Source organism: Bubalus bubalis, chromosome 2 (assembly GCF_019923935.1).
Source record: "Bubalus bubalis isolate 160015118507 breed Murrah chromosome 2, NDDB_SH_1, whole genome shotgun sequence".
NCBI lineage: Eukaryota > Metazoa > Chordata > Mammalia > Artiodactyla > Bovidae > Bubalus > Bubalus bubalis.
The window spans coordinates 29606324-29634140 of NC_059158.1; the positions used below are offsets into that span (position 1 = coordinate 29606324).

The 27817-nt window shown below is 37.1% G+C and overlaps 1 protein-coding gene across 1 annotated transcript; it reads left to right on the forward strand.

Moving 5' to 3' along the window:
* The first annotated feature begins 7058 nt into the window (after positions 1-7058).
* CRISP1 (cysteine rich secretory protein 1) lies at positions 7059-25982 on the forward strand. The gene is made up of 7 exons (XM_006050714.4): positions 7059-7124; positions 12671-12799; positions 18738-18828; positions 20125-20273; positions 24264-24355; positions 24540-24628; positions 25855-25982. The coding sequence occupies exons 1-7, from the start codon at positions 7059-7061 to the stop codon at positions 25980-25982; spliced, it is 744 nt and encodes a 247-aa protein (XP_006050776.2).
* Positions 25983-27817: the final 1835 nt, after the last annotated feature.

Genomic DNA, 27817 nt, shown 5'->3' on the forward strand with positions numbered 1-27817 from the left:
CTTCAATATAAGTGGCAAGATGCTCAGGTAAACAAACATTTTCCAAGTTTTCAGAACAATAAAACAAAAGCATCTGATTATACCTAGTTTCAGAGTGATTTTATACACTCCCATATAATTTCTGTCTGTGTAGCAATGTCCTTCTTTGCTTTAAAAGTCTTATGTATTTGTCCTTATCTGGCTCATATGCAGTATTTAATACTTTAGTATTTAATATTTCCAGACATTTCAAGGCAGTTAATCCATGTCATGTCTGACAAATGACATGGACATTTTTTATTAGACAAAATTTTATTAGAACACTCTCATTTTGTAGGTAGCTTTCCTGTTGTACAAGATGTTCCTTAGGAAAACTGATTGCTTCTCTTTTCATTCCCAGAATTTCAAATTGTCTGGCATTTATAGTGCAGTTGCCATGAATGCATTGTATGTACTTTATACCAGGTGATAGATTGCAAACTTCAGGAGATTGTGAGCAGTTTATGTATTTGATTATTCTAGGTTTCTGTATGTCTAGAGGAAGGCATGGCACATATTAACATCTTAGTAAATATTTAAATAAATATTTATTTACTAAGATGCAAGCATGCAAAGAAAGCCGGTAAGTTGCTTCTCTTTTCTGGGCCATGAGGTCATTTTGAATGTCCTGCTATCTATACTGGCTCCGCTAAATCATGCAGCTAATCTCTGCAGTTTGTTCCAAGTGTGGCAGTTTAAGACTGGTGAGGTTCATAGATGACGTTATCTGGATTACAAATGAGAAATGCATCCACAATTGTGACTTGTAGTCTTCACAGGCTCTAGATTAGTTCTGATTATTATGTGTTCATGCCACTTGTCTACTGTAAATTTCTGACTCTCTTGTAAACATTTTCACTGAGCTGACTTTCTCATAGAGCAAATCTCTCATGTGGAGTTCTGTGTAAAGGCAATATACTGTACAGCCAAATATCTGGTTCTCATCATAACACTGACAAACTGTGTGAACTGGGGTAAGTTATGTATGTCTTTAAGTGTCGGTTTAATTATCTGACAAGTGAGATTAATGATACATGACTACTTAATAGCATCGTCATAATGTTAAATAAGAGATTCTGTACAGCCTTATCTTAACAACATTCATTGTGATATAAATGTTAGTTGGAGAACAGACTTGTGATTGCTAAAGAGGAAGGGGAGTGGGGGAGGTATAGAGACGAAGTTTGGTGTGAAAAGATGCAAACTAGTACAAATAGAATGAATAAACAACAAGAGCCTATTGTTAGCACAGGGAGCTATATTCAATATCCTGTGATAAACTATCATGGAAAAGAATATAAAAAAGAATGTACATATATATATAACTGAATCACTTTGCTGTATAAACAGAAATCAACACAACATTGTAAATTAGCTATACTTCAATTAAAAAGTTTAAAAAAATATGGTATAACCACTTTGGGGAAAAGAAAATTAAGTATTAGTTATTTCCATGCTTTTAATAAACTTAGACATACTATACAAGTGTAATATTACTTATTCAGATCATTCTCCAGAATTTCTTGTAGCAAGACTAAGAAGAAATTAATTTTCATGTAGGGCCAAACACCACGTGGTTATACACATCTTAAAGTGCCAAGGCAGGCATCCTTTATTTCAGGAACTATGTGACACGGCTTCCAAAGCAACCAGCCATCATAAGGCAGTGGCCCTCTGGCTCTTTTATAACTGAAGGCAGGCTAGTTTCATATTTTACCTGAGGAGTAAACAGGCATGGATTTAAAACAGTTAAACCATAAAACACATTAACAGTTTATGCAATCCTGTTTACATATCCCATTATATTACAGTGATCCATTTATCTAGGGTGGTGCCATTAGTGGGATTCCGAGTTGTCTCAGTGGAAAAGAATCTACCTGCCAATGCAGGAGGCAAAAGAGATGCAGGTTCAATCACTGGGTTGGGAAGATCCACTGGAGAAGGAAATGGCAACCCATTTCCCAGACTAAGAGAAAAGATTTACAGTATGTATATTTGACAAATACTTTATATCAAGAATATGTAGAGAATTCTTACAAATCAATAAGAAAAATGCAGCCAACCTAATTATAACAGAGTGAAAAGTCTGACAGACACTTCACAAAAGATAATATGGAAGTGGCTGACAATTATATAAAAATGTGTTCCATATCATTAGTAAGTAGACAAATACAAATTAAAAACCATGATGAAACATAAACGTAATGAGTATTTTTTTTTTTAATAATACCAAGTATGGGTGAGGATATGAAGCTGGTAGAAGCATAAAAGTACATATTTCTACAACCCCTTTGGAAAAATATTTGATAGTACTTGATGAAGGAAAACATATGTATATAGTATAACTCAATAATTCCATTTCTATGTCCCCAAAAAGTAAATAATAATATGTACCAAAAGGCATACAGAAAAGTGTCCATAGAAATTTTATTTGTAATAGCTCTAAACTGAAAACAAACCAAATGTTAGTTAATAATAAATAATTCTAATTCCTGCATACTACCTAGTTATTAGCAAAAATAAACTTCTTTACATGCAACATGGATGGATTTCATAGGCATAATATTAAGTGAAAATGTTTATATGCTAACTATATTCTGTCTATGTAAGCTTATAAAGTTGATTAAATTATGGAAATCAGAATGATTCTTACTCTTGGGAGTTACTCGAAAGAATTAGGCATTTTCTTGAGTGCTGAAACTATTATATGAATATTACTTTTGGTGGTGGCTATTATTTTTAAATTCACAAATTCACTGAGGTAAAGAAAATAAAAAGGACTGGTGACCTAATTTGGTAGAGTTCATTCTTATGAACTCTTCGGTTGAAGGAAGGAAGAGACTGTTCTTGTAAGTACTTTCTGAGCAGGACATGGTCTAGCAATTTAATCCATATATGAGAATGAATTCCCAAGGGCATGCCAGAGGGCAGGACTTGGTTCTCCTTAGTGTTTTCCTTCATTTTTGATCTTTCCTCCTACCAAATTAAGTGACAAATAGCCAAGTTCTGTTTATTTGTTAATAAGACCTACAATCTGAAACAGAAATGTAGGGAAAATTAATTTTTTAAAGTGTATCAAGTTTCTAATATCAGAAGAGACTTTAAGAGTTTGGGCTTAAAATTGTCTATTGCTTATGAAATAATTGTGTTAAGGAGGGACTGAAGCTAAAGTTAGTGAGGTGATATGTCAGCTGCTTCTGTAATACTTCTGTTCAGAAAAAAACTGCCTTTACCTAAGTAAAGGAAATGGAATTTCATAGTTACAATGGCCTTGTTATACGTAGATTTTCAGACCTCCAGTCAATAGAGAATCATTTAGATCATTCTGGAGGTTTGGCCCTGGTCCTGAAACTTTTCCTGTATTAATTCTCCAGCGGATAAGTCTCAGTGGGTCCCTAGAGTCTCTTACCCTAGGTCCACTTATTTTTTCCACCCCTACAACCTCTACTCAACCTCTGAGTCATGCTCTCCAGTTCTATTTATTTCTGCACATTGATCATTTTGCCAGAATCTCTGCTTGCCAAAATCTCCGCCTGATGCCTGTTGCTTTCTAGTACCTTAACCCAAGCATCAGACTCTAAGGGCTACTCCAGAGCCCAAAATCAGTACATTCATAAAAATTTCAGGCCAACAAGGATACATGTATAATTACCTGAATCCAATCCTCATTCTAAAATTCTTACTATATCACTGATGCCCAAGTGTTAACCTTTATCTTTCTGTTTTGACTGTTTCTCCAAATGAATATTTGAACTTTAAGTAAAGGTAGCCTCCCATTTTCCTGGTACCCTTGATCTCTGAGGAGCTTTATGTTGAATGCACACATTCTACTTATTCATAGACCCAAGCCAAAACTTAGGCTCAAAAATTTGCATGTCCCTTTAGCTTAGTTGCCCTTAACATCAACCAAAGTTCTTTGGAGGAGCCTAACATGTTAAGGTAACAATAATCCCAGATCACACTGACTATCCCCTAAACAGTCTCAAGAGGTCATGATAAGCTTCTTTATAAGTTGTTTTCAGTTCTTGTACAGGATATAATATCTAGCATTAAATCATCAATTGTATCAAATTCCTTATGTGTCATTATAAACCAATAATTTTTTACCTACTTATGACAGAAGATACTACATCTGTATATAAAATATCCAGGTTCTATTTATCTACTTTCAATAATATGGGGGATACTGTATGTCTTCAAAAGCTATCTATCAGAATTATAACCCTTTTGTATAATATGGCATGGCTTTTAAGTTTGGATTATAAAGTCCACCGAGCAAATTGCAGCATTCCAAAAATAACAGTAGTAGTTAACTCTCAAGAGTTGGTTGTCTCTTGTACTCTATGAATTTGAAAGCCATCTATATCTCCAACATGTTGGATTTCATTCTAAGCAAAAACAAATTGATTTTCAGAGAATTTGTGGATTTATTGGTGTTAGAGCTAATAAGAGAACCAAGGACAAATCATTAGTATTTAAACTCCAGGATCAGTATGACTTTTATTATATCACATTTATTAATTAACAGATTGTGTGTGTCTGAAATAGGCAATTATTTCAACTGTACAAAATATGATTTATTTAATAAATATTTATTGAGCACTTATTATGTATCAGGTTTACTTAGATTAATATTAATTTTGAATAATGTCAAAAGAAAAAAGTGCAAGATTTCAATCAATTTCAAATTCTGAAGCTCAAATCCTATGATAATTTATGAAAAATATCCTAAAAATGGCAGGATATTTGTTTTAAAATATTTATAATAACATAACAGTACTTGTAGAGAAAAATATTAAAGCTTAAAATCAGACTTAGTCAAAATCTTAAGCTAATTACAGGTTATTCACATTATCAAAACAATGATCATAAGGAATATATAATAATAGAAATTCTGGGGGAAACAGGATACAATTTTTGTATGTATTATGGATATTATGGATAAATCTGAATATTGAATTTATACATAAGAAAAAAGACTTGAAAGACAAATTCTGAATTATCAATTCCAATTGTTTGATTGGTGTGAAATAATTTTTTTGGTCTTTCTTAAACTTTTATGACAGTTTTTTGAGGTACATGCGAGTATATATCTGCAAAATTATCATAACAATTAAGATAATGAGCATTCACAACACCCCCCTAAAATTTTCCCCTAGGAAAAGATGTAGAGATATAGTGTAAGGGATATAAATGCTAACTTGTGTGTATATATCAACGTACTATAGTTCAGAAGATTTTTATTCTATTTTTTTCTTCAGTTAACTTGGAAAAAAAATTGCTTTATTGGATTGTTGAGAATTAAGTAACAGAATAAGTTGTATATTTCATCTGTGTTACTGTGTATTTTAGGGTTTGAGGGTTTGTAACATTTTGGAGGCAGAAACAGAGGAAGGGAAAGAAAGATATGAGAAAAAGCAGTAAAGGACAGATCGCTTATGTGTGTATGTTCCCTGAAAGAACTGATTTACAAATTCCTCTCATACAAATATGTTTGGCAGTGTGTAAGGAAAGTTTAACAGCAATGGCAAACTTCATTGTTTGTATTATTCTGCACAAATCATCTAACGTGCTCTTTGAAAGTCTTCTTTAAAATGAGAACCAAACAGTTAGCCCCTTCTGCTTCCCACTCAGCAGGATTGATTCAGAACTAAACTTGGAAGACTGTAAAAAGAAGGTATCAACCAAATTTAATAACCTATATTTATTAATATACTAGCATCAGCAAACTGTATTAGACAGAAATAAAATAGAGAGTATATTCACTATGATTTGCTCCACTCACAATGACAACCATTCTTGACAGAGTGATCAGACTTTACAGAATATCTCTAAATCATGTATGTAAATCATTTGCACGAACATCACACCCCCTTGCTATCAGCTCAGTTCACTTCAGTCGCTCAGTTGTGTCCGACTCTTTGCGACGCCATGAACTGCAGCACACCAGGCCTCCCTGTCCATCACCAACTCCCGGAGTCCACCCAAACCCATGTCCATTGAGTCGGTGATGCCATCCAACCATCTCCTCCTTTGTCGTCCCCTTCTCTTCCTGCCCTCAATCTTTCCCAGCATCAGGGTCTTTTCCAATGAGTCAGCTCTGTGCATGGGTGGCCAAAGTATGCTATAGGCAATAGAAAATTCAAATCTAATCTTGCTGTATTTATATTAGTTTCCTGTTGCTACTGTAACAAATTCCTATAAGCTCAGAATCTTAAAACAGTACACATTTACTATTTGTATAGTCTGGAGCTCAGGAGTCCAAATGGGTCTCATTGAGCTAAAATCAAGATTCAGCAAGAAGAATTCAAGGGAGAATTTATTTCCTTGCTTTCGCCTACTTTCAACAGGTTGTCCATATTCTTTGGCTCATAGTCCTTCCTTCTGTCTTCAAAATCAGTCGTGGCTAACTGAGCCTTCCTCATCGTCCATCACTGATACTGCCTCTCTCTTTCACATATGCTTCCCAGGTGGCACTAGTGGTAAAGAACCCACCTGCTAATGCAGGAGGACATAAGAGACATGGGTTCAATCCCTGAGTCGGGAAGATCCCTGGAGGAGAGCATGGCAACTCACTCCAATATTGTTGTCAGGAGGATCCTATGGACAGAGGAGCCTGCTGCCTATAGTCCAGAGGGTCACAGAGTTGGGCACAACTGAAGCAAATTAGCAAACATTCTCGGGATTACATTGAATTCACATAGATAAGCCAGGACACTATCCCAACTCTAAAGTCAACTGATAAGCAATTTGAACTTTATCCGCTACCTTAATTCTCTTTTGTCACACAAAGTAACATATTCAGAGACTCCAGGAATTAACATTAACTTCTGTTATTCTCCCAATCATAGTTCTCTCTTCCTCTCTTGGTACCAATGACTAGCATATTAAACCTTGCTCTGATCCTGCAGGTCTCTTTTTGCAAAAAAAAAATTAAAAAACACAGATGCATGTAAAAGTGTTTCCCAAAAAGACTAATGACAAAACATTATCCCCACAAGTCGGCAACAGTCTAAAATTATGTTACTTTTCTTACAGGGATGACAATGAAATGCTTCTTGTTTCTGGCCATTGCTGCTGGCTGCCTGCCTGTTTTGATTATAAAAGTATGTGAGGATTGTATATTTTATGATTACTTTTGAGAGGAGGATAAGAGCTAACTCTGTGCTAGAACTTATTTTGTTGCAGGCACTATTGTGAAGATGCTATGCCCAGTTGGCAGCTAAAGTCCACAGGGTCGCAAAGAGTCAGACACGACTAAAGCAGCTGAGCACACAGAGGCACATGCCAGGTATTCACCTAGTTCTCACCATAGCTCTATTAGGCAAGTACTATTCTTAATCTCATATTACAGAGAAAGAAACCAAACATAAGAGGTTAAGTCATGTGTCCAAGGTCAGGTAACTTGGAAGTGGCAGAGCCTGAAGGTAAATCTAAGCAGTTTTACTTCATAAGCCCATGCTTATATCATTAAACTTCTCTGAATAATTCAAAAAGCTAAAAATGTAGAGTGGGAATTACTTCTTTACAACTAATCCATGCATTTTCCATGACAAAGTGGGAAAAATATTGTTTTTTAGTTTTTATCCAGAAAAGGTAAGTATTTAATCAATATCCCAACTGAGCTTTCTGATTTATGACTATAACAAGAATTTAACACATCCAAATTAAATATAAAATGAAAAGTGCCAGGACTCTCCTCAAAGTCCAGTGGTTTGGAGTCCACATTTCCATGGCAGGGGGCTTTGGTTCTGCCCCTGTCTAGAAATTAAGATCCCACAAGCCTTGCATCACAACCAAAAATAAAAAATGAAATATGCCAACAGCAAGGAGAGAAATGTGAGGAGCTGTTAGCAATCGAGTCTAAATAGAGTCCTGAATCTCACTACTTATTAAAAACAAGAGTTTCAACATTCACAGAACAGAAATGAAACATTTAATGGTATATAAGAAGAAATGAATTCTGAGTATTTTACAAGTCATTCAGTAATATGTACCTGTAAAAAATCTCAGTGATATAAGGAAAATATTACATTGCAATGTACTGAAAATATTTTTTATGATGAACTGGTTAATAGTTTTGGTATAGAACATAAGTGGTTTTTATAATTTCACATGCTAGATAAAGTCAAAAGTGGAAAAAAGTGAAAGCCACTTAATTCAATAAATGAAAGAAAATCCACATACATTAGATTACTGGGGTGCTGGTGTGGATCTTATCACTTACACTTCTTTCCCCATGAGAAATCAGATAGAGCTCTTGCCTGATACCCAACAATCCTCTGGTAAGTTAAAAGTACTGCATTTTGAAGTGATCATCAGATATAGGCTGCAACCTTTATGGTAGAAAACTAAAAGCCTCAGAAGAGAAGTTTAAGAGACTAAAGTTCAAGGGCCCAGGATATGAGATGGTTGAGTCATCCATGTGAATGCTGATGTCACTCCTGTTGACTGCAGAATTTGGGGTAGACAAGATGAATTGTTTCAGGAGACCCAATTTGTATCAATGAGAGGAATTCACAGGAAAATCACTATAGGAAAGTAAATGTTTGGAGGTGAGATAGCTAGAGCTAAATGACATGAATTTCACTGAAGCAGCATATTTTAAGAGGAGCAGGGAGAGTTATCATATGGAACTTAAGGAAATTCTTGCGGGTTCCCAGTTCAGTTCAGTTCAGTCACTCAGTCGTGTCCAACTCTTTGTACTGCAGCCTGCCCAGCTTCTGTGTCCATCACCAACTCCAAGAGCTTGCTCAAACTCATGCCCATTAAGTCAATGATGCCATCTGACCATCTCATCCTCTGTCATCCCCTTCTCCTTCTGCCTTCAATCTTTCCCAGCATCAGGGTCTTTTTGAATGAGTCAGTTCTTCTCATCAGGTGCCCAAAATATTGGAGCTTCAGCTTCAGCTTCAGTTCTTCCAATTGAAAGGTTGTTGCTGAGCCGTGAAAGACCAGGGATTCCTGGCCTCCAGAAGAGAGGAATTCAATCCAGGGCCAGTGACGAGGCTTGATCACTCAGAGCTTTTGTGTAATCAAGCTTTATTAAAGTAAAAAAGAGAAAGAGAAAGCTTCTGACATAGACATCAGAAGGGGGCAGAAAGAGTGCTCCCTTGCTAGTCTTTAGCAGGATGTTATATAACTGCTAGCAGGCTGCTAATTAGAGAAAGGAAATGTCTCAAAACTCAGAGTGGCACCAGGCTCCTCACCCACAACATGAATTTTGAGATAATATTGGCACAAGGTGAGTCACCCCAGGGCCATAAGACGATTGACATGATTCTTGAAGAAAGGCAAGTTTCCAAGCAAATATATGGTTTCATTAACATAGATTAGGAGAACAATGGTATGAGTAAAACATACTGGTTTGTCAAGTCAGTTCTGAGTCTTAGGTGGAATCAACTTGAAGACAAGAGTCTAGGGTAAATATGTAGTTCATTAACATAGCTTAAGAAAAACATTTCCATAAGAAAAACCTCATTGGTTAGCTCAAGGTTTGAGAAAAGTTAAGTTTAGGTGGAACCAGGTGTCATCATGGGATCAGAGAATTTTAACAGAAACCTCCTTTTAATTTTGTATGCTGCTGATAAGTTGCTTTGGTCGTGTCCGGCTCTGTGCGACCCCTGAGACGGCAGCCCACCAGGCTCCCCCGTGTCCCTGGGATTCTCCAGGCAAGAACACTGGAGTGGGTTGCCATTTACTTCTCCAGTGCATGAACGTGAAAAGGGAAAGTGAAGTCGCTCAGTCATGTCTGACTCTTCGCGACCCCATGGACTACAGCCCATCAGGCTCCTCCGTCCATGGGGTTTTCCAGGCAAGAGTACTGGAGTGGGGTGCCATCGCCCTCTCCGTTAATTTTGTATAGAGAAGGGAAAAAAATCTGACACTTGTAGTTTGTTTCCTCCTGCCACTTCAAGAGAGATAAAAAACATCTGACGCTTGAAGCCTATTTCCTCTGCTTGGAGACCCCTAGCCTTGGAGATCCAACCAGTCTATCCTAAATGAAATCAGTCCTGTGGCATCCAGTCCCATCACTTCATGGCAAATAGACTGGGAAGCAATGGAAACAGTGACAGACTTTATTTTGGGGATCTCCAAAATAACTGCAGGTGGTGACTGCAGCCATGAAATTAAAAGATGTTTGCTCCTTGGAAAAAAAACTATGACCAACCTAGACAGCATATTAATAAACAGAGACATTACTTTGCCAACAAAGGTCTGTCTAGTGAAAGCTATGGTTTTTCCAATAGTCATATATGGATGTGAGAGTTGGACTATAAAGAAAGCTGAGGGCCAAAGAATTGATGCTTTTGAACTGTGCTGTTGAAGAAGACTCTTGAGAATCCCTTGGATAGCAAAGAGATCCAACCAGTCCATCCTAAAGGAGATCAATCCTGAGTATTCATTGGAAGGATTGATACTGAAGCTGAAACTCCAATATGTTGGCCACCTGATGCGAAGAACTGACTCACTAGAAAAGACCCTGATGCTGGGAAAGATTGAAGGCAGGAGGAGTGGGAAAGATTAAGGTGGCAGGAGGAGACGGCAGAGGATGAGATGTTTGGATGGCATCACCAACTCAATGGACATGAGTTTGAATAAGCTCCAGTAGTTGGTGATGGACAGGGAAGCCTGGCGGGCTGCAGTCCATGGGGTTGTAAAGAGTCGGACACGACTGAGCAACTGAACTGAACTGAACTGAACCTTCCTGCCTGTTATTCTCTCACAATGAATATTTAAGACTGATTTCCTTTAGGACTGACTAGTTTGATCTCCTTGCTGTCCAACAGACTCTCTAGAGTTTTCACCAACACCACAGTTCAAAAACATCAATTTTTCGGCCCTCAGCTTTCTTTACAGTCCAACTCTCACATCCATACATGACTATTGGAAAAACCATAGCTTGACTAGATGGACCTTTGTTGGTAAAGTAATGTCTCTGCTTTTTAATATGCTGTCTAGCTTGGTCATGATTTTTCTCTCAAGGAGCAAATGTCTTTTAATTTCATAGCTGCAGTCATCATCTGCAGTGATTTTGGAGCCCAAGAAATAAAGCCTGTCACTGTTTCTATTGTTTCTTAATCTGTTTGCCACGAAGTGATGGGATCGAATCCCATGATCTTAGTTTTTTGAATGTTGAGTTTTAAGCCAGCTTTTTCACTCTCCTCTTTCACCTTCATCACGAGACTCTTTAGTTCCTCTTTGATTTCTGCCATAAGGGTGGTGTCATCTATATATCTGAGGTTACTGATATTTCCCCCAGAAATCTTGATTCCAGCTTGTGCTTTATCCAGCCTGACATTTCGCATGATGTACTTTGCATATAAGTTAAATAAGCAGGGTGACAATATACAGCCTTGACGTCCTCCTTTCCCAATTTGGAACCAGTTTGTTGTTCCATGTCCGGTTCTAATATTGTTTCTGGACCTGCATACAGGTTTCTCAGAAGGCAGGTAAGGTGGTCTGGTATTCCCATATCTTTAAGAATTTTCCACAGTTTGTTGTAATCCACATAGTCAAAGGCTTTAGGGTAGTCAATGAAGCAGAAGTAAATGCTTTTCTGGAATTCTCTTGCTTATTCTATCATCCACAGGATATTGGCAGTTTGATCCCTCTAATCTAGCCCAGGATACTTGCAGTATGACAGGAAAATAGCACCTTATGAGTGTGTTTTTGAAGAAATGACATCCACAGGGACAGTTTCTAGAGAAGTATAATGATTTTGTAGTTTTGTCTTCTCCCAATATCCTTAAATTTTTAAACAAAATATAAGATAAGAACTACTATATTTGAGCAAAGTATGGCTGAATCCTATCCATTCAGAAACTGTTGATAGTCCTGTGGTAGTTGAGAAATACATAGATACCACTCAAATTATGCCACATAAGTTTTTCACTTTAAAAAAAATAGTATAAAATACATGTGAATCACACACACACATAAAAGAAGATGTTCTTTACACAAATTAATGCTAACCTAAAATATTAAAGCCATTAATTGTTCTTCTTAGTATGCTACAGGATAAAAGGTAAACAAATGAAACATTTTAGTTTGTAGTTGACTTGAATTCTATATTGTGTGTACATATGCTGATACAAATATCAATGTTTTCTCATATGACTCAGACAAAGATGCACAGTCTGGGTTGAAGATCCTGAAGGTTTTGTACTCAGTGATGAATATTTAGATTCTCCCAGACACATACCTTTAAACAATATTCAAGTATGAGTGGTTTATTTGGGATGCAAAGAGAACACTTGCAGGAGGTGGGGTGGAGAATGCACCAAGGAAGGGAAGTCAGGCAGTAAAAGGTATAATAGTATCAAAACATTTTCCACTATGGTTCGTATTGCCCAATAAAAGTGCCTCAATATGGTCCAAAATACCAATTATAAATCTGAAAAACAATCCTATCATAGTGCACTGTTCTGTAGACTTGTGTAATGTCAGATCGATATTCAAAAGTCCTCAAAACTAATACTGGAGCAACGGAAACTAGCTTACTGAGATGTCTTAGAGTGAAAAGTGCTGTAGAGCATTGTTTATTCAACATAAACTATAAATTTATCTCACAAAGTCTACAAGTAATATACTATGTATTACAAATTCCACTTAAAAGAAGCAAGATTAATTAGTAATTTTCTGGTCACAGACAAAACCAGCCAAAGTTCCATATGATACACTCCTTACAGAACTGGAGGCTGTCCAAGAAGAAATTGTTACTGCACATAACATCCTCAGGAGAGGAGTGTCTCCACCAGCCAGCAACATGCTGAAAATGGTAAGATTAATTAAACAGCAACCATGATGATGCCAATGATAGTAATGGTGTTTACTGAGATTTTATTAAGTTCTATTTGGTTTCCATATACTAAAAGTCTGGTCTTCACAAATAAACCTATAATGCAGCAGAAGAAGAAACAGAGGCTCAGAGGAGGTAAGTAGCTTTCCCAAACTCACAGAATTAGTAAGTGACAGAGCCACATCCATGGCAGGAAGTGTAATTTCATTCTTAATGGGCCCTAGGACAGTGTTTCTCAAACTCTAGTATGCTTGAGTCAGCTAAAGAATTTAATGAAGCTCAGGACCCTGGGCCCCACACTCTGAGGTCTGATTCAGGAGGTCTGAGATGGATACCATTCCAAGCTTCCAGATAATGCTGATGCTGCCAGTCAGTATCATCAGTATGGCAGATGCTACAGGTGCTTTAACAATGCATTTGGAGAGGCATCGCATAGCTGTCTTCATTGGGCAGTGGCCCAGAGGCTAAGATGCTCTGAGAATCAAGATGCCCATGTTCTAACCTGGTGGTGCTGCTAGATGAGCAAATATTGGCAAATCTGTTTCCTTGTTTCAAACACTAGTGGTAAAGAATTCTCTTGCAAATGCAGGAGACTTAAGAGACCTGAGTTCGATCCCTGGGTTGAAAAGATCCCCTGGAGTAGGAAATGGCAACCCACTCCAATATTCTTGCCTGAAAACTACAATGGACAGAGAAGCCTAGTGGGCTACAGGCCAAAGGGTCACAAAGAGTCAGACATGACTAAAGCAACTTAGCATATAAGAAAAGAGAAATTGTCTTTCCTCTGTAAACCTGTGGTGTGAGCAAAGTGTTATCAAACAAACAAATGTAGGGACTGTTCAGGTGTATTAGGTGACTAGCCTCACCTATATTATATCCCAGAAGTATCACTCCGGTTTGGGGGATCCTAAACTTGGTTGTTTAGCCCCAGACTAGCCTAGAATAACAAGGGTTAGAAAGAACGCAGGCACTGGGAACTGAGTCTAGGGAACAGTTTTCTCAGGCAAATGACAAAAAAAAGAGGAAAAGAGTAAGTGGAAAAATGACCTTGAAATATATCTCTTGGTCATCTTAGAACCCAAAATAATAAAAGCCAGCATCTAGCATAGGCATTTTTGCATTGTGAGTATTGTAACTGACAGCATATTATACTTACTATAGTTTGAAAGGCATTCTTCTAGAATCTTATGGCATTCAGTTCAGTTCAGTCACTCAGTCGTGTCTGACTTTTTGCAACCGCATGAACCACAGCACGCCAGGCCTCCCTGTCCATCACCAACTCCTGGAGTCCACCCAAACTCATGTCCATCGAGTCGGTGATGCCATCCAACCATCTCTTCCTCTGTCATCCCCTTCTCCTCCTGCCCTCAATCTTTCCCAGCATCAGGGTCTTTTCAAATGAGTCAACTCTTCGTATCAGGTGGCCAAAGTATTGGAGTTTCAGCTTCAACATCAGTCCTTCCAATGAACACCCAGGACTGATGTCCTTTAGGATGGACTGGTTGGATCTCCTTGCAGTCCAAGGGACTCTCAAGAGTCTTCTCCAACACCACAGTTTAAAAGCATCAATTCTTTGGTGCTCAGCTTTCTCTGTAGTCCAACTCTCACATCCATACATGACCACTGGAAAAACCATAGCCTTGATTAGACGGACATTTGTTGGAAAAGTAATGTCTCTGCTTTTTAATATGCTGTTTAGGATGGTCATAACTTTCCTTCCAAGGAGTAAGCAGTTTTTAATTTCATGGCTGCAATCACCATCTGCAGTGATTTTGCAGCTCAGAAAAATAAAGTCAGCCACTGTTTCCCCATCTATTTCCCATGAAGTGATGGGACCAGATGCCATGATCTTAGCTTTCTGAATGTTGAGCTTTAAGCCAACTTTTTCACTCTCCTCTTTCACTTTCATCAACTGGCTCTTTAGTTCTTCTTCACTTTCGGGCATAAGGGTGGTGTCATCTGCATATCTGAGGTTATTGATATCTATCCCAGCAATCTTGATTCCATCTTGTGCTTCCTCCAGCCCAGCGTTTCTCACGATGTACTCTGCATATAAGTTAAATAAGCAGGGTGACAATATACAGCCTTGACGTACTCCTTTTCCTATTTGGAACCAGTCTGTTTTTCCATGTTCAGTTCTAACTGTTGCTTCCTGACCTGCATATAGGTTTCTCAAGAGGCAGGTCAGGTGGTCTGGTATTCCCATCTCTTTCAGAATTTTCTACAATTTGTTGTGATCCACACAGTCAAAGGCTTTGGCATAGTCAAGAAAGTGGAAATAGATGTTTTTCTGGAACTCTTACTTTTTCCATGAGCCAGTGGATGTTGGCAATTTGATCTCTAGTTCCTCTGCCTTTTCTAAAACCAGCTTGAACATCTGAAAGTTCACGGTTCATGTATTGCTGAAGCCTTATTGCATTATTTCATTTAATTCTCTCAATCATCTTGTGATGTAAATGATACTATCATCTCTGTTTTACATATGGTAAATCTGAACATCAGATAAATTAGATATCTCATCCAAAGTCTTAAGTACTGGCTAAAAACAGATTCAAATATGAATGGCCAGCTCCAGGGACCAGCTCTTAACACTTTACCTTCCTTAGGACAAACAGGGTTCTAAATCCTCAGTTTCCAGATGAGCAAATAAGTGTAGCTAGGAGGTAGTGAAGAAGTTATAGATTGAATGGAAAATATAGTCTCTGATTTCAGAGACTTTATTATTGTGTATTCAAGGTAAATACAGAGGAAATATTAGAACATAGTATTAAATATATGGGCTTCCCTAGTAGCTCTGCTGGTAAAAAATCTACCTGCAATGCAGGAGACCCCAGTTCAACTCCTGGGTCAAGAAGATCCCCTGGAGAAGGGATAGGCTACCCACTCCAATATTCTTGGGCTTCCCTGATGGCTCAGACAGTAAAGAATCTGCTTGTAATGAGGGAGACCTGGTTTCAAACCGTGGATTGGGAAGATCCCCTGGTGGAGGGCATGGCAACCCACTCCAGTATTCTTGCCTGGGGAATCCCCATGTAGACTGGCAGGCTACAGTCCATGGGGTTTCAAGGGGTCTAACACAACTAAGTGACTAAGCACAGCACAGCATTGAATATATAGAATATATAAAATTAATATATTTAAGTGTGAAGATGCAAAGGTATGAGAGATCAATAATATGATAAATTAAGTGCACCAGTAAAACTGAGTAACATTTTAAAAGACAATATGGGAGTTGAGTTTTTCCGTAAATAATGCATAGAGCATGGAGAGAAAGGAACTGAGAGAATTATTGTAGAGCTTAAAAGCCAATCACAAATGCCAGGCAAAAATTTTCCAGAAAAGAAAAACAAAAGTTTCTGCACATAAAGTTGGAATTTTATTTAAACAGAACCATTTACTAAAGCCAGAACTTGTAATTTTGCTGCAATAACCACACATACTTACTTTTGATTTAACTTATGATGTATAATAGAAACATTTGTATCTTACCAACATTACTCAGAGGCACTATCCCAAAGAGCTTCCTCAAAGAAGTCTGAACCACAGACTATTTGTAATTAAGGTTTCAGGTACTTTACACAAGAAGATAAACAGACTCTGAGATGGAGATTAGCATGTATGATGTTTATTGAGGAACAATTTCCCGATTCACAGAGATCTGTGGATGTGGATAAAAAAGTGGCATAGAGTGTACAAAGAAGTTGGGTTATGGGTTTAGGCCCAACAAAAGCCTCCACTAACCCCATGGGAAGCTGTACAACTAGGATGGCTCAGTAGACCTTGTCCTGAGTTGGAGGGAGGTTGCGTGGCATTTATAGTTACTATAGCTATGTGCTTGTGCTGTTAGATATGTGCTGCCCTAGGCAAGTAAGTATGCTCATGAATAAGGACAACATGTGTTAAAATGGACAGTAGAGCTTTCTGTGGGCAAGACTCTCAGCTCAAAAGGAAATAAGTGCTTCAGTTCTGAAAGTGATCTGGGTATGGGCGGTGCATGTTAGCATGCACAACGAACAGTCAGCAGTAAATTAGCCAGATAAGTTCCAGTTCTAAACACTTGATAACCTGGTTAGAATAGGCAAGATTTTATATTTGTGAGTTCAGTGACGTTATTCCCACTGCCAGGAGATATTATGCCCTGATGAGATGTTTTATGCCATCTCTACTTTTTTAATTAGATGTATCCATCATTGAAATATATCGTACATCTTTTTTTTTTTTCCTTTTCTTTCCTCAAGGGCTAGGTTTTTTTTTTCTTTTTTTTCTTTCTTTTTTTTAATTGGGGTATTGTTACAATGCTGTGTTAGTTTCTGCTGTACCACAAAGTGAATCAATGATACATATATATCCTCTTTTTTGGATTTCCTTCCCATTTAGGTCATCACAGAGCATTGGGTAGAGCTCCTTGTTTTACAGTCAGTTCTCATTAGTTATCTATTTTATTTATACTTAGTAGTGTATGTATATGTATATATATATATATATACATATATATACACACACACACACATATATATATAGTGTATGTCTGTTCCAATCTCCCAACTCATTCCACTCCCCTTTCCCCCCTTGGTATCCATATGTTTGTTTTCTATGTCTGGGTCTCTATTTATGCTCTGCAAATAAGTTCATGTATACCATTTTTCTGGATTCCAGGTATATGCATTAATATATGATATTTTTTTTTCTCTTTTGACTTACTTCACTCTGGAAATACATCTTTTCTTGCATGAAAGAAGCAAACCCCACAAAACCACATTTTTACCTTGACCCCAAGCTTAACCTCACAATTTAAGCAGTTCATCAACCTGGGGGGTAATTCTATAAAACTAACACAGATGGCAGCCTATGCATATGAGATAACATTCTTCAATGGCAGGGAAAATATTGAAAATCTAAGTTAGGGCATCATTGAAAAATTATTTTCAAGAGTAGCTGGATGATTTATATAAAAGCCCATAGTAAACAAGAAATGCTGCAACTTTTTTTCAGTAATAATGTGTTTTGTGCAGGTTTGGGGACAATCTTTTAAGAGGATGTACATAATGTGAGAATGAAAGAGTGTCTGGGAGAACATTTGTCACAGTCTCATAACAAGGGATGTAGACTTTCTGTTTTTCATCTTATTTGGAGAAAAACCCAACAAAATGCTTCAACTTAGCACAATCGACACACATCAAGAGTTAGGAGCACACGCTCCAGAGCCAGAAGAACTTGGATTCCAATTTTCTTTCTTCCACTTATAGATGGTATTATCCTGAAAAGCATTATCCTATGAGTAAAGATGAGAGAATATACATAAAGAATTGGTGACAGATCCTTGCATGTATGTTAGTTATGATTTGCTATTATTATTCATAATTTAGATGGAGTTATGTGACACTATATTTGTTTCTAATCACAGCAATACTGATTTATTGAGCATGTAGCCTAAGATTTATTATATCATACTTGTATTGCATGAATTATCCAAATTAAAAACTTAAAATTTTTGAACAAACTATTGTGTATGAATTAGGGGGCATATTTTACAGATGAAGAAACTGTGATTCAAAGAGATTTAATAATGTGTCAAAGGTAAAACTATTAATAAATAATGGGATGGATTTCTAACTTGTCTATTTTAATGGAAGCATTTACTTAAATGCTAATATTTCAGAAAAAGAAGCTACATCTGAATATTATTATCAAGTTTTGATCTTGTAAGTTCAAGGGTTAAAACAACGGACTGAAAGATTTGTCTTCCTCTTCCAACCAAAATATTTAAGAGAGGTGCTTTCAAACAAAATATTTAAGAGAATTAAATTGTTAGCCTACACAATTGAGAATATTGCTAGCCTTGGATTTTTAGAAAGAATGAACTAGAATCTTATCAGAGAAATGTTATTAAGGCCATGTGCTTGTATTTCACTTGTAGAATTGGAGTGAAGAAGCTGCACAAAATGCCAGAATGTTGTCAAAGGATTGTGAATTGGTACAAAGCAATGCACTCAAGAGGCGAATTACAAGTAGGTATACAACTCACCTTTTTGCTCAAAAGTCCTCAGGAATTGTTCAGTAACTTGGTAAGGGTAAGTTAAGTCATCTAGCTTGTATCTACACTTACCCCATAAATGGCAATGAATAGTGACTCATAGCACTGTTTCATTACAGATAATTTTTAAATTTGGATATTCAAATTTTCAAATTCCTGATTCTGATCACCAAAAGAAAAGAGTCAAAGCTCTCAGTATCATAGGATAGTTGAATACAATAATAACAGATGAAAAGCTGTATAGCTAGAAGGTTTCCACTCCATGTAGTTATTTTGTGCATGCATGCTAAGTCACTTCAGTCATGTTCGACTCTGTGTGACCCTATGGACTATAGCCCACCAGGTCCTCTGTCCGTGGGATTCTCCAGGCAAGAATACTGGAGTGGGATCCTCTCCATCCCCTCCTCCAGGCGATTTTCCCAACCCAGGGATGTAACCCGCAGCTCTTACATCTCCTGCACTGACAGGCAGATTCTTTACCACCAGCGCCACCTAGGAAGCCCATAGTTATTTCAGCTACTCACAATATTACCATGGGACTATGTTTACCTTTGGAACGAGCTATCTTTATTTGAGAAGTGAGTCATATTCAACTCTATGGAGCTGCCCATAAGAACAAGTTTAGACGCTCAAAAATAAACCCATCTCATGGCATATATATTAGGTAGATCACTGCTAGTTTCCTGAAAAGCCATTAGTGTCTCCTACATGAGCAGACATTAATAACACTTTGTATTTTAAGATTTTGGGGCATCTTTACTCAATGCTGTTAAGCTGTGAATTGGCAATATGAGTCTTCCCTGCCCCAGAGGAAGGCAGATTACTACCAAACATCACGTTTGATTGACAGCCCACATCACAAGTGAATGGATGGCCAAATGAGCAAATGTTTATTCCAAGGTCTTTGCATGATGAATACTTCGTGTGGTTGCTTTCGAGGCATGGACTTGGTTACAACTCATAGACTGTTCTGATTGGTTTCGTCTTTCTCCATCAGCTTGGACACGGGAGAAACTAAAATGTTGGTTGATCTGATTTCCAAGCTTGCAGATCATTTCCTACCGTCAGTTTTCAGCAAACCTGAGCACCACATGTTTATTCATTAATGAGAAAGAAAATTGTTAGCCAAATACAGCTGAGTTGGCCTCCTCTTGTCAAACATTGCTTGGATGACCAGTGAAACATTTCTAAAATAAAAGTGAGGAAAGTATCCTTGTAAAATGTTTCCAAGCTTCGTAAAGTATAACCTAGTCCTTTTTCCTCCTCTTAGATACTTTTTGTGGAGAAAATATGCATCTGACATCTTATCCTATCTCATGGTCAAATGTGATCAGGATCTGGTACAGTGAGTCTAAATATTTCCAGTATGGGGAATGGACATTGACAGATGATGACGTGACAACTGACCATTACACTCAGGTAAGCTGTGTGCTGGCCAATATACCTGTTGATTAAGTGACTCTAAGGGTGTGTGGAAAATAGGCAAATAAGAACCATGGGAAATCATTCTATCCACTTTTTGCAAATTTACAGTCTTCAATGATACTTCTTAACTTTTAGTGGGAAATAATACTTGGAAACAATTATCTGGGATCTGGGTATGTTCAAGGATTTCTTTAGTTTAGAAAAAACTAAAGAAGGGGTTGGAGAAGGAGGCTGAACCATGATACCTTCAAGAGCTGAAGGAGATGAACACAGAGGGAAGGGCCTTATCATTGGAGCCATATTAGCTATTATAAATGTTATCTTGTATTTTGAATGTAGTAGAAGTCATTAAACAGAAGAATGATTTAACCTGATTCACACTTTTAAAATACCACTGGGCTTCAGTGTAGGTAATAAATTAATTCTACAAAAATGACTTTGAATATCTAAATCAGGTGATTTATTTTCCAACAAGATGTAAATTAACAAAACTCATCCAGAATGGATAGATTTAAATACTTAATATGCAAGAAATACAAATGATAAAACAATGTTATGCCCCAAGCAGAAGCCTCAGCTGTGACACAAAATCTGTAATAAAATCTACTCACAATAAAACCTACTTAAGATTAATGTTAAAAGCTTACAAAGATAGCACATTTAAGAAACATAAACTTAATCACTTATTCTAAAGCAAAGCAGACATTTCTAAATAAAGACTAGCAAGTAGAATACTTCTTCCTTATTATTATTATTATTTACCTGGCCACGTGGCATGTGGGATCTTAATTCCCCAAAAAGAGATCAAACCCACACCCCACACAGTGGAAGTGCAGTCTTAACCACTGCACCACCAGGGACATGCTTATAGCATTCTTATTTTAAGATTGATATCATTGGACACAAGTGGTATGTGCCAGGAATCTGAGAATACTATAGCATTAGACTTTCACTGTTCACTTTCATGCATTGGAGAAGGAAATGGCAATCCACTCCAGTGTTCTCGCCTGGAGAATCCCAGGGACGGGGGAGCCTGGTGGGCTGCCGTCTATGGGGTCGCTAAGAGTCGGACACGACTGAGCAACTTCACTTTCACTTTTAACTTTCATGCACTGGAGAAGGAAATGGCAACCCACTCCAGTGTTCTTGCCTGGAGAATCCCAGGGACGGGGGAGCCTGATGGGCTGCCGTCTATGGGGTCGCACAGAAACGGACATGACTGAAGTGACTTAGCAGCAGCAGACCATTTATTTATAATTTATGCTATCAGAGGATAAAAATAAAATTATTACCCAGAGAGCTGAAAATATGACAATGTGAGACAACAATTCCTACTTTCCTTTTCTTTTAGGTAAAAGTAGACTAGACCCACTATTTCCATCAAAAGAACATGAGCTCTATTACTCTGAAACAGTAATTTAGTATTTCTTCTTCCAAACACTTGAAAGGTTTTTTTATTCAATCCCCACCATATACCTATGAGGTAGAAGCTAGTATTATTATATTTCATTTTACAAAGAATAAAATGAGATTTCGAGACATAAAACAAGCTGGTAAATACCATCCCACCAGGAAGTGGCAGAGATGGATTTTGAACCTGACTTATTTTTTTTCTCAAGGGCCAACTCACTGTTCTCCACCATGACATTTTTTTGATGATTAAGCAAGGTTGCTGCCATGCTCTAATTTTTATGCAATCACCAAACAGTCTTCATCATGTTACTATATTTTCCATACAGATTTGATAAGAAGAAGAACATAACTCAGGGTCAGTGATGGCACCCAAGTATGCATATATGTATGCACGATATCTAGACTCATTGGGAATCTTCTGTTTCTATGACCTCCTAACAAGCCATGCTCAAAGCATCCTAAAAGGATGTGTGTTTCTTTTCTTTTATTTTCTTTTTTACTTTACAATATTGTATTGGTTTTGCCATACATCAACATGCATCTGCCATGGGTGTACACGTGTTCCCCATCATGAACCCCCCTCCCACCTCCCACCCCATACCATCCCTCTGGGTCATCCCAGTGCACCAGCCCCAAGCTTCCTGTATCCTGCATAGAAACTGGACTGGTGATTTGTTTCTTATATGATATTATACATGTTTTAATGCCATTCTCCCAAATCATCCCCCCCTCCCTTTCCCACAGAGTCCAAAAGACTGTTCTATACATCTGTGTCTCTTTTGCTGTCTCACATACAGGGTTGTCGTTACCATCTTTCTAAATTCCATATATATGTGTTAGTATACTGTATTGGTGTTTTTCTTTCTGGCTTACTTCACTCTGTATAATAGGCTCCAGTTTCATCCACCTCATTAGAACTGATTCAAATGTATTCTTTTTAATGGCTGAGTAATACTCCATTGTGTATATGTACCACATCTTTCTTATCCATTCATCTGCTGATGGACATCTATGTTGCTTCCATGTCCTGGCTATTAGAAACAGTGCTGCGATGAACATTGGGGTACACGTGTCTCTTTCAATTCTGGTTTCCTCAGTGTGCATGCCCAGCAGTGGGATTGCTGGATCATAAGGCAGTTCTATTTCCAGTTTTTTAAGGAATCTCCACACTGTTCTCCATAGTGGCTGTACTAGTTTGCATTCCTACCAACAGTGTAAGAGGGTTCCCTTTTCTCCACACCCTCTCCAGCATTTATTGCTTGTAGACTTTTGGATCACAGCCATTCTGACGGGTGTGAAATGGTACCTCATAGTGGTTTTGATTTGCATTTCTCTGATAATGAGTGATGTTGAGCATCTTTTCATGTGTTTGTTAGCCATCTGTATGTCTTCTTTGGAGAAATGTCTATTTAGTTCTTTGGCCCATTTTTTGATTGGATCGTTTATTTTTCTGGAATTGAGCTGCAGGAGTTGCTTGTATATTTTTGAGATTAGTTGTTTTTCAGTTGCTTCATTTGCTATTATTTTATCCCATTCTGAAGGCTGTGTTTTCACCTTGCTTATAGTTTCCTTTGATGTGCAGAAGCTTTTAAGTTTAATTAGATCCCATTTATTTTTGCTTTTATTTCCAATATTCTGGGAGGTGGGTCATAGAGGATCCTTCTGTGATGTATATCGGAGAGTGTTTTGCCTATGTTCTCCTCTAAGAGTTTTATAGTTTCTGGTCTTATGTTTAGATCTTTAATCCATTTTGAGTTTATTTTTGTGTATGGTGTTAGAAAGTGTTCTAGTTTCATTCTTTTACAACTGGTTGACCAGTTTTCCCAGCACCACTTGTTAAAGAGATGGTCTTTTCTCCACTGTATATTCTTGCCTCCTTTGTCAAAGATGAGATGTCCATAGGTGTGTGGGTTTATCTCTAGGCTTTCTATTTTGTTCCATTGATCTATATTTCTGTCTTTGTGCCAGTACCATACTGTCTTGATGAGTGTGGCCTTGTAGTAGAGCCTAAAGTCAGGCAGGTTGATTCCTCCAGCTCCATTCTTCTTTCTCAAGATCGCTTTGGCTATTTGAGGTTTTTTGTATTTCCATACAAATTGTGAAGTTATTTGTTCTAGCTCTGTGAAAAATACTATTGGTAGTTTGATAGGGATTGCATTGAATCTATAGATTGCTTTGGGTAGTATACTCATTTTCACTATATTGATTCTTCTGATCCATGAACACAGTATATTTCTCCATCTATTAGTGTCCTCTTTGATTTCTTTCATCAGTGTTTTATAGTTTTCTATATATAGGCCTTTAGTTTCTTTAGGTAGATATATTCCTAAGTATTTTATTCTTTTCGTTGCAATGGTGAATGGAATTGTTTCCTTAATGTCTCTATTTTCTCATTATTAGTGTATAGGAATGCAAGGGATTTCTGTGTGTTGATTTTATATCCTGCAACTTTACTATATTCATTGATTAGCTCTAGTAATTTTGTTTATTTTCAATCATGGATAACAATATTCATATTGTAATCATGTAACAAAACACCAAATTATTAATATAATAATCTTATCTTTACAGGTTGTTTGGGCCACTTCTTATCTTATTGGCTGTGGCATGTCATCGTGTCATAAAGGAATTCACTATCTCTACATTTGTCACTATTGTCATGAGTATGTATTATACAGCTTTAGTTTCACATAACTTTTAGAAATACATTTCCCTTACATCATCTAGTTTCTCAAAAATCATTTGTTTTAAATTATTTTAACTGATTTTCAAGAGTGAGGAAATTTTTATTTGCATTTTTCAAAAAGGAATTTTATTAGACCACGTTTTCCTTTGTTCTTTTTTAAGGGGAAATGATCCTGACAAGAAGAATGTACCTTATAATAAGGGAAGTCCATGTGGAGACTGTCCAAATAACTGTGAAGATAAACTATGTAGTAAGTTTTACATCTCAGTGTGCTTAATATTGATCATTGATCTAGGAGCCATGGGTCATTAAAATCAAATGTTTAATAGTATTACAATTTTCTATAATATTACTTTTTTCTCAATCATCCCAAAGGAATAATTAACATTATCTGATTTCCCTTCCCCCACTCCCAAAGTGACCCAGAAGACCAATGATTAAATCTATTAGATTGGAAATTAGAACATCCATGTCTAAACTCAACTTTCCACCCTAAAACTTAAAGTTCTCACCCTATAATAAGGGCATCTTGGATAAGATGTTAATATAATTTTTTTTCTGCTCTTTATATAAAAACTTTCTTGGCTCTGTTATTGCAGCCCTGAAGTTAGACATCTTGCTTTCAGGTTACCAGGATTCTCAGGTTGCTCTTTGGCCATAACCCCTCTACCTGCCTGTCCACTTATCAGAACAGGTAGTAATTTTTTACTGAGTGATCTGTATACTTTTAAGTTTCCATGGACACATTGGAAGACATGAGCTGATGATCATACTATTTACCATACATCTTTTTATTTCTTAAGCAAATCTTACCTAAAATGTAGTATTAACTAAATGGGTTCCAATTCCATGTTCATTTCCTTAGGTAACAAAAGTGTCTTTTTTTGAAGTTTTCTTCAGGCATAATTTACTAGTCCATGGGGATATGTTTGTAACTTAACTTTCAGTAAGTTTATGGAGAAATAATAAACCTCCCTCCCCCCCACCAAAAAATATCCTTTATCTGCAGATTTGGAAGACTAAAATGTTTATTTTCCTTCACCTGACCACTCCATTCCATTTGCTTTTAAAGCAAGGAAAAATGCCATCTCTTTTCCTTTATCAATTTCTCTGTCATTCTTCTCCTTCTTTTCCTTCTTCTTCTTCCTGTCACTTTAGTAACTCATTTCTGAAAATAAATGTAGCTGAAGAAAGATAAAATATCTACTAATTATCTTTGCTACAGGGTAATGGGGTAGTTCTTTGTTTTGTTTTGTTTTGGTTTTTTATCCAAGAGACAAAATCAATGTCTAGAATGGAATGAAAAATGCCATAGAAATAAAATGAGAGTAGAAAGAAAAAAAGTATTACTTAATAATATTGACCCTATAACACAGAATATACATCTCTTAAGCCTTTTACTCACCTACAAATGCATAAGAAGATGAGAGATGAGCTTTTGAGTCGATATGGTATAACCGTGCTTTTTCCTTTCAGCAAACCCCTGCATCTACTACGATGAATACAATAACTGTAATACACAAACTCAACGTCTTGGCTGCAACCACCTGTCAGTTCAAAGACTCTGCAAAGCTAGTTGTATGTGTCAAACTGAGATAAAATAGCCTTTTTCATTTGCAACTGTAATGTGCTGTTGGATCATCCTTCCTTTGCTCCAGCAGCTTCTGATGCATTTCATCTGGTTTTAATTACACCTAAGATACTAATTTTCACTAATCATATATAAGTGTAGTCACTCAGTTGTGTCTGACTCTCTGCAATCCCATGGATCATATATGGGCATCAGTATATTTACAACAATACCCTTCACTCTTGTTCTGATACATTGTGAAGCAACATTGTTTTAAACTTTCTTAAAACTGGAGTGAAATATGATTGATGAAATGTGATAGAACCATGAAATATGGAATGAAATATGATTTAAATATGAAAAGTTCAACACCTGCCTCATATTTAAATCATGTGATGTCTAGTTCTCAGGTTGAGATGATTCAATGGATTGGATAACTGATTCAGTAAACTGTGTTAAAGGAGGGTCTTTCCCTGTTTAACTTCTTCTCCTGCTTTCTCAGGTCTCCAACTTCCCTGGTATTTGTCTTCCTTGCACAATTAACATACACTAATAATTCATCTCTTCTTAACTTCATGTCTACCTTAAATTAACCATTAAAATAATCCACAAAGCAAACAAAGAGTCCAGTCTCATTACTTGAAAGGTAAATGTTGGTTAATGGGAAGTGGTTTAAGGTCTCACTGTTTCTCTGCCATATCTATACACATTTGTAAAGCAGAGCAAGAAAACTGTGTGAGTGCTTAGTTTAACAAAATAAATATTCAGCATGGATTACATGCAAGGGGTAATCCATACATAAAGGATATTCCCTCCTTTATTTCCAACTGAACTGGAATATTAAAGAAACCTAGTGAGGCATATGGCTACACAGAGAGCACAATACGTGATATTTTGTTTCATTTCAGGTATTTTTTTGGTAAATGTGCTCTTTCTTTCTGAAAGCTTATATAAAAGAAAATTCTCTAGGTTTTTATCATTTGTCATACCAAGTAAAAGAAAGAAGCAGTAGAAATGGTTTTACTTCAAGGCTGAAAAATTTTTGTGTTACCCCAAATGAGCTTCGTACTGCGAAATATCTCCAAGTAGGTGTGACACAAGCATATAGTGTGCCGAACTGAAACAAATACACTGCCAGATATTTCTCCAGCAATGGTGAGTTTATTCAGATTCAGCTGAGAATTGCAATTTGGAGTGGGCAGCTACGGGGAGCCACATGAAAGTCCCCACTTCGCAAGGAAGGGAGATGCCTTTACAGGGAGGAAAGGAACTAGGAAGGACTACAGTAAACAGAGTTCATGGCTCTTTATTGGGAAGTCTTTGAAGGAAAGAAGAGGGAGCTTTCTTTTTCTTGATGGGCTCTGCTACCGCTGTAGGGCATGAAAGCCACCCTCGTCATGTCTCCTGACTCTACTTCACTGAGGTTTCTGTTTATGAATCTTTCACAAGATCAACTTTTTGACTACTTCCCAACATCATTCCAATGACCCCAGCTTATCAGGAGTGTTTGTGGACACAGCAGCACTCTTTCCTGTAGACTTGAAATTTCATGGTATACCCAAGGTCTATGTCAGGGGGAGTCTATGTCAAGACTGGACTCAGGAACTCAAATACATTGTTCTATTAAAAACAAATGTATGTGAAGATAGCCCACACTCTGTTTATGGAATGTGTATCACTTTAAATGTACTTGCTTTCACTTAAAAAAAGAAAACAAGCAGATGTGTGTGTGTGTGCACACACATATGCTCATGTCCAGAAACCCTGAAAAGCAAAGGTAGTAAAGAGCATCCTTGATGGCAAAAACCTAGTTAGGTTGTTGGGTTTGTAGTGCAGAGCAAATGGGCACAAAAATGGATTCAGATCACA

What these genes read in the sequence shown, in the direction of transcription:
- CRISP1 (XM_006050714.4), top strand. Translation starts at nt 7,059, where the DNA reads ATGACAATGAAATGCTTCTTGTTTCTGGCCATTGCTGCTGGCTGCCTG. An exon ending in TGCCTGTTTTGATTATAAAA is followed by an intron (nt 7,125 to 12,670) that starts GTATGTGAGGAT and finishes TTCTGGTCACAG; the next exon opens with ACAAAACCAGCCAAAGTTCC. An exon ending in CTGTGAAGATAAACTATGTA is followed by an intron (nt 24,629 to 25,854) that starts GTAAGTTTTACA and finishes TTTTCCTTTCAG; the next exon opens with CAAACCCCTGCATCTACTAC.